Source organism: Leucopleurus acutus (assembly GCF_964270905.1).
Source record: "Leucopleurus acutus genome assembly, chromosome: 15".
In the NCBI taxonomy this organism is placed as follows: Eukaryota; Metazoa; Chordata; class Mammalia; order Artiodactyla; family Delphinidae; genus Leucopleurus; species Leucopleurus acutus.
In genome coordinates, this window is record NC_139157.1 from 25,538,798 (window position 1) to 25,551,349 (window position 12,552).

The following is a 12,552-nucleotide window of genomic DNA, read 5'->3' on the forward strand; positions in this document are numbered from 1 at the left end:
CTCATAGACTTCTAATTATATGACACTGAGGACAGTAGTTTCCTGTATGAGGGTAATTATTGAACATAATATTGAATATTTTAAGATTCAAAAAGAAGTTGGAGTAAAATAATATATGAAGACATGCTTCATTATAAAATTATTCCATGAACACAATGAAAAGTATCAACCCTGGACAGAATCCAAGCTGCGTTTACAGTAAGCTTTGTGCTTCTGAGCGCACAGCATAGCGCCATGTGCTTCTATACCAGGATGCTGGCTTGCTTGCTGCAGCCAGTTCACACAGAGCCATCCAGGAGAGGGTCCCCAGCTGTCAGGAGGCAGGAAAGGAGGGCTCCACTTACCCAGTCCTTTGACAAACTTCATAAGGCACATGATGTAACTAGTGGCCGCATTAGCAAAGACCTGGATGTTGTCGGTATTGAGAAAAGCTTCAAATACATCAAACACCGGAGCCTGGCCTTTTCCTGAGGGAGGAAGATTATAGAGTTTTAAGAAAGTGAAGTCTCTATCCTTCAGGTTGCCCATACTCCCAGCACCTTCCACAGAGCCTTAAAAAAGGTCTGTTGGAGAAAAGCCTGGGCCTTTTGACTGGATAACTGGCTTGGCTCCCATGCTGTCCTTCTCAGCTTTGCCTACAGAGGGAACTGTAGGAAGGCTATGAAGAGAGCTCAGTAGAGGGACGAGGGCAAAGCCGGCTGAACACAGGGCTGAAGCAATGGGTAGGTCTACATAGGGCAATTAAATATGTGGTCTTTTGGAATTCTCCTCCACACATAATTATAGGGAAGGGAAGGTTTAGATAAACCCCTGATGGCATATACTAATTTATTCATACCTGAGCCGAAAAGAGTTAACATAGAAGGCTTAAGGCTGCTATCCTTAGAAAGGCCTGCTTGCACAGTGGGCCCTTGGCTGGAGTCTGGGAAGCCGGCTCTCAGAATATTCCCAAGCAAGTTAACTGGATGGTTCACTGTGACTGGATGGTTGGTGCAAACAACGTGGTTTAATCTGAACCCCTGCTTTTTTTCAGGGAGTATGGATTTTGGAATATGCTAGGCAGAGGGTACCTAAGTGACCAGCCCTTAGCTGGGTCTCTAGTGGGCTTCCCTGGGCAGAAAGACCTACACACTGCCCTATGGTCATACATGTTGCTGCATTTTCCCTGCTGGAGGAAGAGTGTGCTCTGTGGGACCCCCTCATGGGATGGTGAGAGTTCAGGGAAGCCTGTGCAGGGATTCTGTGTTTTCCCCTTATGATCTGGCTCGTCCTTACTATGTTGCCATAATAAATCGTGGCTGTTAGCCATGTAATAAATCTGAGCTATGTAATAATTCTTGGCATAACTACAGGCTGAGTCCCATGAGTCCTTCTGATGGGTCTCTAAGTGCAGGGGTAGTCTTGGGGACCCCTGACACAACACCTCTTGTCACTGGGCCTGCTGTATGGCTGCCCATCTATTTCCAGCCAGACCTGATCTTCCTAATTCAAACTCCCTGTTATTTAGATACTTTTTGCTTCTTCCTAGCAAGTGGATAACATTTTTCTTTTGGCTTTACGAAAGAACTCAACACAGATACGTGTAAGTGAAACAACAGAAGTCTCTCGGCCTTTTGTCCAATCTGTCACTGAGAGCTGGGCCTGATAATGCTCAGGGTTCTTGGTCTGCTGGCAGAACTCAGAACTTGTATTCCTGATACACCAGCTCATTTCCTGCTGCTAAAACAGCTGAATGCCAGTCTTCCTATTATCCAACTTCTTTTTTTTTTTTAATTTATTTATTTTTGGCTGTGTTGGGTCTCCGTTGCTGCACGGGGGTTTTCTCCAGTTGTGGCGAGCAGGGGCTACTCTTCGCTGAGGTGTGCAGGCTTCTCATTGTGGTGGCTTCTCTTGTTGTGGAGCAGGGACTCTAGGTGCGCGGGCTTCAGTAGTTGTGGCGCACAGGCTTAGTTGCTCCACGGCATGTGGGATCTTCCTGGACCAGGGCTCGAACCTGTGTCCCCTGCCTTGGCAGGCAGATTAACCACTGCACCACCAGGGAAGCCCTATCCGAATTCTTTTGATAGCATGAAGCTTGGCATAAAGAACTAATGCTCCACAGCCAGAATCATCCACACGTTCTTCCCACTATCACTACTCCTATTCAACATAGTACCGGAAGTCCTAGCTGGAGCAATCAGGCAAGAGTAGGAATAAAATACATCCAAATTGGAAAGGAAGAAGTGACATTGCCTCTTTTTGACGATGACGTGATCGTGTATACAGAAAGTCTTAAAGATTCCACCAAAAAGATTCCACTCAAAAACCTTAGAGCTAGGGCTTCCCTGGTGGTGCAGTGGTTGAGAGTCTGCCTGCCGATGCAGGGGACACGGGTTCGTGCCCCAGTCCGGGAGGATCCCACATGCCGCGGAGCGGCTGGGCCCGTGAGCCATGGCCGCTGAGCCTGCGCATCCGGAGCCTGTGCTCCGCAACGGCAGAGGCCACAACAGTGAGAGGCCCGCGTACCGCAAAAAAACAAAAAACAAAAAACAGAACAACAAAACCTTAGAGCTATAATTATTATGGTTTAGAACTAATAAACAAGTTTCAGGATATGAAATCAACACACAGTCTTACCCATGGAGTAGTCACCGACCAGGTACTCCTTCACCTCAGACTTGTCCCCACTGTGCACTGTTTCCAGGGCACTGAACAAGGGCCTCCAGCCCGACTGGATCTGGGTGGAACACACTTCAACCAGCTCACCGATGGATGTGACGACCTGCAGAGGCAAAGGAGGTGGCATTTAACGCCTTTTCTTTCTAAGAAGCAGGCGAATTTCTGGGAAGAATGATGTGCTTCTCTGCTCCCTATTTCTGGGTTAAATTTAGTGAAGGATAAAAATCAGAACCTAGAAGAACTCACTGAAAAGTCTTCTAAATAAGCAGCCGTATCACATTAATATGCATTTTACTAATGACTAGTGTTGCTAAAACTTTTCACAAGCCATTTGTAAATATTTTGGTGTTTCTGAAGTTAGGTTTTTGTCTTCTCATTATTGTCTTTTTTATTGAGTTATTAAGAGTTCTTTGTGCATTCTAAGTGTAAGCCCTTCCTGAGATATATGATTTGCAAATTTTTTTTTCACAGCTTTGGGCTTCTCTTTTTATTTTTATACGGTGTCTTTTGAAGAGCAAAAGTTTTAAATTTTGATGAAGTCCAAATCATCAATTTTTTTCTTTTTATGGATCCTGTTGGTGTCATTTCTAAAGAATCTTTGGAAAACCCAAGGCCTCAAAAAGATGGTCTCCTATGCTTTCTTGTAGAAACATTTATAGTTTTTGCTCTTATTTAAGCCTATGACCCATTTTGAGTTATTTTTTGTGCATGGTAAGAGGAAGGGTGTAAGTTCATTTTAATTGTATATGTTTAAAGCACCATTTGCTAAAAGTAATATCCTGTCTCTCTACTGAATTGCAATGACATCTTTGTCAAAAATTGACCATACATGTGAGAATTTATTTCTATACTTTCTTCAGTTCCACTGATCTATAGGTCTACCCTTACACCGATACCACACTGGATTGATGATTGAAGTTTTAAAATTGGGTAGTGTAAATTCTCCAAATTCGTTGTTCTTTTTCAAATGTGTTTTCTCTATTCTAGATCCTTTGAACTTGCATATAAATTTGAGAATCATCTTCCCAATTTCTTCAAAAAAGTCTGCTGATATTTTGATAGGAATTGCACTGGATCTATGTATCAACTTGTGGAAATCTGCCATTTAAGAAATACTGTCTTTCAAGCCATGAACGTAGCATATCTCATAATTTATTGGAATATTCTTTATTTTTTTCTCAGCAATGTTTTGTAGCTTTCAGTGTACAGGTATTTCACATCTTTTACTAAATTTATTCCTAAATATTTTGTTTTCAATGCTCTTGTGAATGGAATTGTTCTCTTAATTTCAATTTTTGATAGCTTACATCTTGAATATAGGAATTCAATTGATTTTAATACATTGTTTTTGTATCCGGCAACCTTGCTAAACTCACTATTTTTTTTTTTTTTTTTTTGGCTGCGCCGCATGGCGTGTGGGATCCTAGTTCCCCAGCCAGGTATTGAACCTGCACCCTCTGCATTGGAAGCGTGGAGTCTTAACCACTGGACTGCCAGGGAAGTCCCGAAACTCACTATTAATTCTAGTAACTTTTAAAATAAATTCCTTAGGATTTTCTACATATAAGACCATGTTGTCTATGAACTAAGACAGTTTTACTTTTCAAAATTGGATGCCTTTAATTTTTTGGTACAGTGAGTAAAAGTTATAATGTTGAATAGAACTGGTTAAGATGGAAATCTTTGCCTTGCTCCTAATTATTGGGAAAAAGCATTCAGTCCTTGACCACTGTGTAGTGTTTGATGTAAGATTCTCAAATACTCCCTTTATCCAATTAGGGAACTCCCTTCTATTCCTCATTTCTTGAAAGTTTTTTATTTAAAATGAGTGATGGATTTTGTAAAATGTTTTCTCTGTGTCTGTTAAGATAACCATAGGGTTTCAATCCTTTATTCTACTAATAAGATACATGACATTAATTGAATTTTGAGCTGTTAAACCAATCTTACACTGATTCTTTCTTCTGCCATCTCAAATCTTGTTGGTAGCCCATCTAGTGGATTTTTCATTTGTTATTGTCCTTTTCAACTCTAGAATTTGCATTCTTTCAGTTTCCATTTCTCTACTTAGATTCCCTATTTTTGAGTCATTGTCATCATATTTTCCTTTAATTCTTTGAACCTATTTATGATAGCTGCTTAAAGTCTCTGTCCCCTAATCCAACATCCCAAGCCAGAGCCAGGACCCAGTGAATAGAACCCTCTTCCCACCATGTGCACCAGATTTCTTTGGCTAAATACTTTGTAATTTCTACCATGATGGCATCATTGGTAGAGGTCACCAGCTCTTCTAGATCCTGTGTCTGCTTGTCTTCCCGCCTCCAAATCTGCATTTTGGATATATATAATCCTGGTTTTAGCTTAATCCAACATCTGGTCTCACTCTAAGTCAGTTTCTATTTATTGTTTTTCCCCCAAGTATACATCACTCCTATTTCTTTGCATATCTCACTTTTTTTTTTTTTTTTGCTGAACATTGGACATTTTAGATAATATATTGTAGCAATGCTGGATTTATTTTTGAGTTTTTATTTATTTATTTATTTGACTAAGTTGCTTGGACTTACACTGTAGAATCTGTCTCTACTCTTCCCATGGCATGAGGCACCAATAATGTCTCTACTCAATTTCTTTATTTTTATTTTTCAGCCTGACTTCCTAGTGCTGTCCCCGTGTCTGCATAGGTTAGCTGTCACTTGATGAAGTAGGCAGAGATTCTGCTTAAATACCTTGAGCCTTTAAGGCTTCCACCCTCGGCCAACCAATCTGTGTGTGCAGGCTGGGGAGAATATACAAAGTTCAGCCAGTTCCTAAGTCTCTCTGGTCTTTTACTTTCTGATGGGATCTGTACGGTCTATCCTATATAAGCCCACATTTCAGTCAGCTAGAGATGGATGCATGACGGACTTACCTAGTCCTTCTATGAAATCTCTGGCTTCCAGAGTCCCACGTTACATTTCTTACTGGTTCACCACTGCAGCCTTAGGCTAGCAAAGTTGTAGTATTATTCTATTGCTCATTTCCTAATGAATTCACCACTTTTAGTTGACAGACCAATGGTCTTTTTTCCTCTTCTTCAAACCAAGTCTGTCTCTTAGCGCAGAAATGCTGATTTTCCCAGTCAGCCCCACACTGGTCAAATTACTATTCTTGCCAACAGCTTGTAAGGGATGACTTCCATCTTCAGCAAGAAGGTCACAGACTCCCACTGTTCTTAAGCAAAGTTCTGACAAGAACTATTTTTCACCATAAATGCTACTCAATTTGTTGTCTGCCCTTTTGGTCAATCGCAAGAGTCCTGAAATGGCTGCTTTTGACAATTTTTTTCTTTTCATATACTTGATTTTTGTGGAGAGGATTCACTAACTTCTTCATGCCACCACAGCCAAAATTCCTCCTGTCCTAAATCTTTCTGAACACTGTTCAGAACTTAATAAGCATAGTTACTTTAAAGTCAGTCTCTGATAACTCCAATATCTGGATTCCTGGTGGGGAGTTAGGGACAGTGTGCGTGTCTATTTTTATTATTTTATTTCTGTATTCATGACATTCTATTTCCTAATGAGCCAATTATTTTCGATTGAATGCAGACATTCAGCTTCACCCAATGGCCAATTCCCTCATGGCCAATCCAGTCTCAGAGCTCTGCTTACTTCTTTGGGCTTCCCATTGTTACTTAGTTTGGGGCATCTTAGTATTCCTTACTTTCTTGCCAGTGTGTACATGATGTTTAAAATAAAATTTTTAACCCTTGTTTAACATTTTTAGTAGATTTCAGAGACAGAGAATCTGTCTGTGTTCCTAGCCCACCATCATGCTAGATAAATATGAAGTCTCTAGCTAGTTTCTTTACCATCTGTCTCTCCGTAAAGAATATGATAGTGGTTAAGGGTATAGGTTAGGTATGAGAGTATAGACTATTACAGCTAGATTGCCTGCTTCAAATCCCAGTTCCACCAATCACTAATCACACATCCTTAGCTAAATTGCTTAACCTCTTCTTGTCACAGATTCCATATAGGCTTATTGGAAAGACTTAATATGCAGCACTCACAGAACAGTCCTGCCAGTGCACTCAACAAGAGCCAGCAGGCTATGGCAATGATGGCAGCACTGCTACCGTGACACACTGACCTGGTCTTGGACATCCTCGTCACACAACTCCAGCTGCATGATACGCTCAAAAGGTCGGAAGAGTGCTTCATTAAAGTGAAAATGAGGTGGCTCATTCCAGTCGGTGAGAACCTCCGTCAGTATATCATGGATGAAGGAAACTGCCTTCTGAGACACATGTCTTTCCTTATGGCAGGCAGCCTGCAAAATTCAGAGAGTCAAACACCCTCAGGACTTCAAGCAACTAAGAATCTGGTTTCTGAAGGTCTTCCTAACACACCTTATCGTAGGGAGGTGGAAGCAGCAATTCTGCTAAAGTAAAAGATTTCAAGGGATAAGTATCAATGAACAGCACACTGAACTGCATTTTAAATAATTTAACCAACTGATCAGACACATCTCCAATTTCACTTGGAAGTTTCTGGAAAAATAAGAGTTTCTAATAATTTCTTCTTCTTTTTTCCTGTAACGTGACTGTTTTCTTGGGTGGTATAGAACATGCTGACTAAAGACACCGGAAGCTAGTCTGGAAACCACCCATGGTCTCATTGTTAGCCATGCCCCAAACATACGAAGAGCAAATGTGACATCTGTCCCTCAGGGATGTGGGATGATTGCACCAATACAGCTTTAATTGGCTCACATCTTTGTATCCATGTCCTTTAGTGGTCCTCTTCCACACTGACCCTGGGCTTGGATGTGTGACTTACTTTGAATAATGGAATAATAGCAAATATTATGTAAGTAGAGAACTGAAAAGCAATTCTGATTTGGGGTTTGCCCTCTTGCTTTCCTTTGGAACCCTAAGAATGCCATGTGACTAAGCCAGGGCTAGTCTGCTGGAGGAGGAGAGACCACACGGAGAGGACCATCATCTGCCCAGGCTTACCAGTCATGAACCAGCTGGCCCCAGTCTTTGCAGAGGCTGACCACAAGTGAACACATACGGCCAGCTGAGATTAGCCAAGCCTGGCCCAGACTAGAAGAGCTGCACAGCTCAGCTCGAATTTCTGACCCAGAGAATCATAAGCTAAATAAACAGTTATTGTTTGAAGTCACTAGGTTTTGGGGGTGGTTTATTATAGTATAATACATAACTGATATATTGTTTCTCCATAACTATTTTTTACCCCCTTACTAGAATGTTCTCAGGTTAGTAAATTTATATCCCCCAAATACTTTATTTTATGACATAGCTCTACCAAGTAAGTGCTAAAGGACTATTTGGAATAGTTACCACTGTGAAACAGGGCAACAATTTCCCCATCAACTTAGAAGTAGCCAGTCATCATGTATCGAGATGCTTACATGGAGTTACCATATAATTTATCATATGGACTGCTTTCTTTTGGAGAGTCAAAGGGGTCCTAGTTAATTTTGTTGGGAAAACCAGGATTTATGGTTCCCCTACTTAGAAGGCACTGCCCAGAATATGTTTAGCTATTAGAAAAGAGAGCCTGGCAGGAACAAAAGACACTGTTATATTCATGTATAAAAATGAAACTCCAGACTTAGGTTGATAGCAGACCATGAAGTATAAGAAAACGGCAGTGTGAGGTGTCTAGGTGAGTCACATAGTCTTAAAGATAGAGGGTCAGAGTGATACCAGGGCAGCGCTGCCCTTTGCGGCAATTCTTTAGGTGCCATAAGGTATAATCAGAGAACAATGATGCTTACGACCAGGTGATGGGAACCTTACTGCTGTGGCCACAGTGCCCTTTGTCCCATGCTGACTGGAGAGCCCTGTGCTGGCTCTGCTGCAGGAGGCCCCTGGGCTGCCCACTTTCCAGGTGCTCACCTCCACCAGGTGTGGCGCTACAAGACTCCAGCAGCGCATCACGTGGAACAGGGGCCTCGATTTGCTCTGCACGATCCTCAGCATGGCGTCCCCCAGGCGGAACAGGTGGAGGGCACTTTTTCGGTCTTGGGTGGATTTCACTTCTCCTACAGGAAGGTAAGACCATGAAAGCCATCAATCCAAAACTCAGAAATAGTTTGACCTGTTCAAGCATGGAGAGAGGACGAAAATCAAAGAGCCATACTCAGATCAGTGGGATTATTCGGTATGAATTTGCCAACACAGGACAGGAGCCTGGATTCAAGAAAGAACAGGTGATTCACTGAACAAAGCCAAGGCCCACCTCTCCTGTTCACTGTAGCATCCCTGACATTTACACTTGTCAGGCAAACAATGCTTGTTGATAAGGAGGAATGATGTCGTGGTTAAGTAGAAGGGCCAGGGAATCGGCTGCCTAGGCCCAAATCCTGGCTCCATCACGTAGTAGTTGGCTTACGATGGCCCAGAAGTTTACCTCTCTAACCCACATTTTCTCATGGTAAAAGTGGGGATAATAGCACCTACTTCTTAAAGTTACTTCAAGGATGAAATGTGGTAATGCTCATAAAGCACTCAGCACAGGGCCTGGCACAGACTGCCTGCCCCACACACTTAGTTACCCTGCTACTGTTGTTATCGTCCCCACCCTTTACAGCCACCATCCACTTGGTCAGTGCTTAATGGTACCTCGGAAGCCCTTGCCAAGCAGGTCAGGCCCCTTTGCACCCAATAACATGCGATCTAACCTCTGTCTTGCTTCCGTACAATCCTTGCCTACTCGGATCTCTTGCTACTTCCCTGCCACTGTCACCTTAGTCTCCTCCACTCTCTTTCTGCCCATGTGTTCCTGCTTCTCCCCTACACCTACAAAACACTGATCATGATCAGCCTCTTCCAACCAGAATGTGCCTTTCTAAGTCACCTTGCCGTATCAAATAAACTTCAAGACGACAGTACCAACAATCACTGACATTTACTGTTTACTCTGCATCAGACATTGTGTTGGCTCTTCGTGTCTTTAATCACTCTTACTTTTATTGAAATATAGTCGATATACAATGTGTTAATTTCTGCTGTACAGCAAAGGGATTGAGTTATACACATATACACATTCTTTTTTATATTCTTCTCCATTATGGATTATCATAGGATATTGAATATAGTTCCCTGTGCTATACGGTAGTACTTTGCTCTTTACCCATCCTGTATATAATAGTTTGCATCTGCTAATCCCAAACTCCCACTCCATCCCTCTCCCACCCCTCACCTTGGCAACCACAAGTCTGTTCTCTATGTCTGTAATCACTTTAATTTTAAAAGCAACCCTTAAGAAGTAAATGTAACTACTGCCATGTACAGATTAGAAAACTGAAGATCAGAAAGGTGAACCAACTTGCCTAAAATGACGCAGCTGGTAAGTAGTGACGGCAGCATTTTAACTTGGATCTGATTGATTCCAAAGCCAATGCTTCTTCCCCCTAGGTCTGCTGCCTCTTCCTGACCCTCACTGCTCATTGTTTTTTGTAAGCTCGGAGTCTGCTGATTTCTCCATGCAGAAGACTCTGAAAGTGGTCTCTGGGCTCAGAGATGCTCCGGCAGCTGGCTGGATCTGGGAGGTTGGCTTTATATAGCTAAGGTTTTAAAGTCTATTAAAAACTCACGGGAAAGGACTATGGTTCTCAAATTAGAATCTGCAGTAAGAATCAAAATTCCTGATGATGGAAGGAACTCGGAGGTCGTGCACTTCAACCTGCCACCAGTGCGATCCTGGCCCACGGCTCTGTGACTCTGCCATGGGGACAAGGTACTCACTGTTATAGCACAACAACCCTGGCTGCTGATGGACAGCTGAGTTTGTGAGCAACCTGCCACCCACTTGGGATGCCCGGGTGATTCAGTACAACTCTACCCCCTCTTCCACATGTTGGCCTTCAAGAGGGCCTTCATCTGGCCTCATCCGTGAAGACAGCGATACTGCCCACCGTTAAAGGGAGATGCCATGAGAGCAGTTTTTCTAAGAGTGGCCTGAGGCTTCTGTCAAGCCTTCCATTTTTCTCTCCCAGGCCCTTCTGAAATTAGAAGCTGCTTCTGCAAGTAGGCTGGACTGAGGCAGGTGTGTGCTTTGTGATACGGAGAGGAGTTCCTACCCTCACGTGAAGCTATCTGCATCCTGAGAAGCCACACCGTGTCTACATCACAAGCACCAGATTTAGCAGAACACAGTCCAGCTCCAGCGGTAATACCTGCAACAGCGGTGGCAGCAACATTTCCATTCACCAAGAATGATACCCCGCGCAAACCGCCACCCCCACCTGCCACGATCGTGCCTCAACACCAGATGACAAATTTCCACTCGAGCCAAGGTGACTGTGCACGAAGGGAATGTGGGTTCAAGGCTTTAGGCAGGCTGTTGGTATCAGAGATCTGGGCTGTTTCCTGCTAACCTCATGGCACAGTTTCTGCCGGGAAAGAATTACCTGGCATTGCCAGCGAGTAATCAACCGTTTCTGTAACGGAATGGAAAAGCTGGGACTGCGATGCTTTCTTCAGCTGGTAAAGAAAACCTCCCAGAGCCATGAGGTTCAACTTATCTGTAGCATCTTCAAAGAGCCTGGATGAAACAAAAAGACTTGTTACTTGGAAACAATTCAGCAAAGTCTTTATGGCAGAATGATTATGGTAATTTTCTTAGATGTGATTAATGAAAATGTGTAAACACTGTGAAGAAATGTACACTATTATATCTGTATTATGTATTATAAATGTATATAAATGTATTATATAATATATAATAATAAATGTATTATAAATAATATATAATAAATAAATGTATTATAAATAATGTATTATATAATAATGTATTATATCTCTTATTACTGAGTACAAGGCTACTCTAAGATTCTAATCTGAAGGGCACAGACCATATTTAAAAAAATAATCTTTGTAGCTCCATGGCCTAGCTCAGCTGAGATGGGCATTCATAAAACATTTGGCAAGAAGTTGAAAGATGGCAAAGCATCGCTCCCAGAAACTGAAAAACTGGGAAGGGAATTCTTACAATTTCATAAGCTATGTTAAAGAAAAAACGCAGCAAGTTAATCAAGGCTTTTGTTGGGCTACAATTGGCGAGTTTAATGCTGGGCTTGGCTCTGAGGAGGATTCAGAAGCAGAGTAAACTTGATCTGTAAGCCCCCCAGGGGCAGGGACTGACCTTCTTACCCCTCTGACTCATACACCCAGAGCCCTGGACATGGTGAAGCTCAAGCATGTACTGGAATAATGAATATTCCCTAACATAAAGGACTTTGCAGGTTCTTTTTGTTTTCCACTCTGTTGGGCACAGACATTTCTAGAAGGAGTTAGGGAGAAGGAGGTAAGCACAGGTAGCAGGGCTTAGAGGAGGCTGAGGCTCACTGGCACTTGGAATGTTGGGATCAACACCAGTTTATGTGGCACATGAGGAATGAGGCGAGCCAGCCTCCCTCTCCTCTGGGGTCATCCTGATGCCTGCCCTCCAAATCCGTGGTGACACGAGAAGAGGAAGCAGCCCTATGGGATGCCATGTTCTGGGTAAGGGAGAGTGTCTCCAATAGGAACCGAATAACAAAGCCCTTGTGAAGGGATAATACAAGGCACACAAGTTTTAAGACGAGAATCAGTGGATTAATCATTTACAAATTATCTAAACAAATATATTTTTCTTGTGTTTTGTAATTTCAACACCATTTGGTTTCTGGATCCCATTAATCATTTCTTCTTCCTCTTTCCTAGTAGGAAAAGAGTGGTGAATATTATATCCCATCTGACACCTGTGTACCACTTTCCAGCTTCCCAAACACTTTCACAGCCACCCTGTTGGACAGACAGGAAAAAGGGATTATTGTACCAAATCAGTAGATGAAGAAACTGAATCTCAGTGCAACTATTTACACAGACTCAACCCT

The 12,552-nt window shown here is 42.5% G+C and overlaps 1 protein-coding gene across 1 annotated transcript in view; it reads right to left on the reverse strand.

Moving 5' to 3' along the window:
- Positions 1–12,552, reverse strand: part of ARFGEF3 (ARFGEF family member 3) — a gene marked incomplete at both ends in the record, with an annotated part of 181,862 nt that overhangs the window by 37,903 nt on the left and 131,407 nt on the right. The window contains 5 exons of the mRNA XM_082855540.1: positions 345–467; positions 2,617–2,761; positions 6,793–6,972; positions 8,570–8,715; positions 11,086–11,219. Of these exons, the coding sequence (XP_082711666.1) occupies positions 345–467; positions 2,617–2,761; positions 6,793–6,972; positions 8,570–8,715; positions 11,086–11,219 (728 nt within the window). The remainder of the gene's footprint in view (positions 1–344; positions 468–2,616; positions 2,762–6,792; positions 6,973–8,569; positions 8,716–11,085; positions 11,220–12,552) is intronic.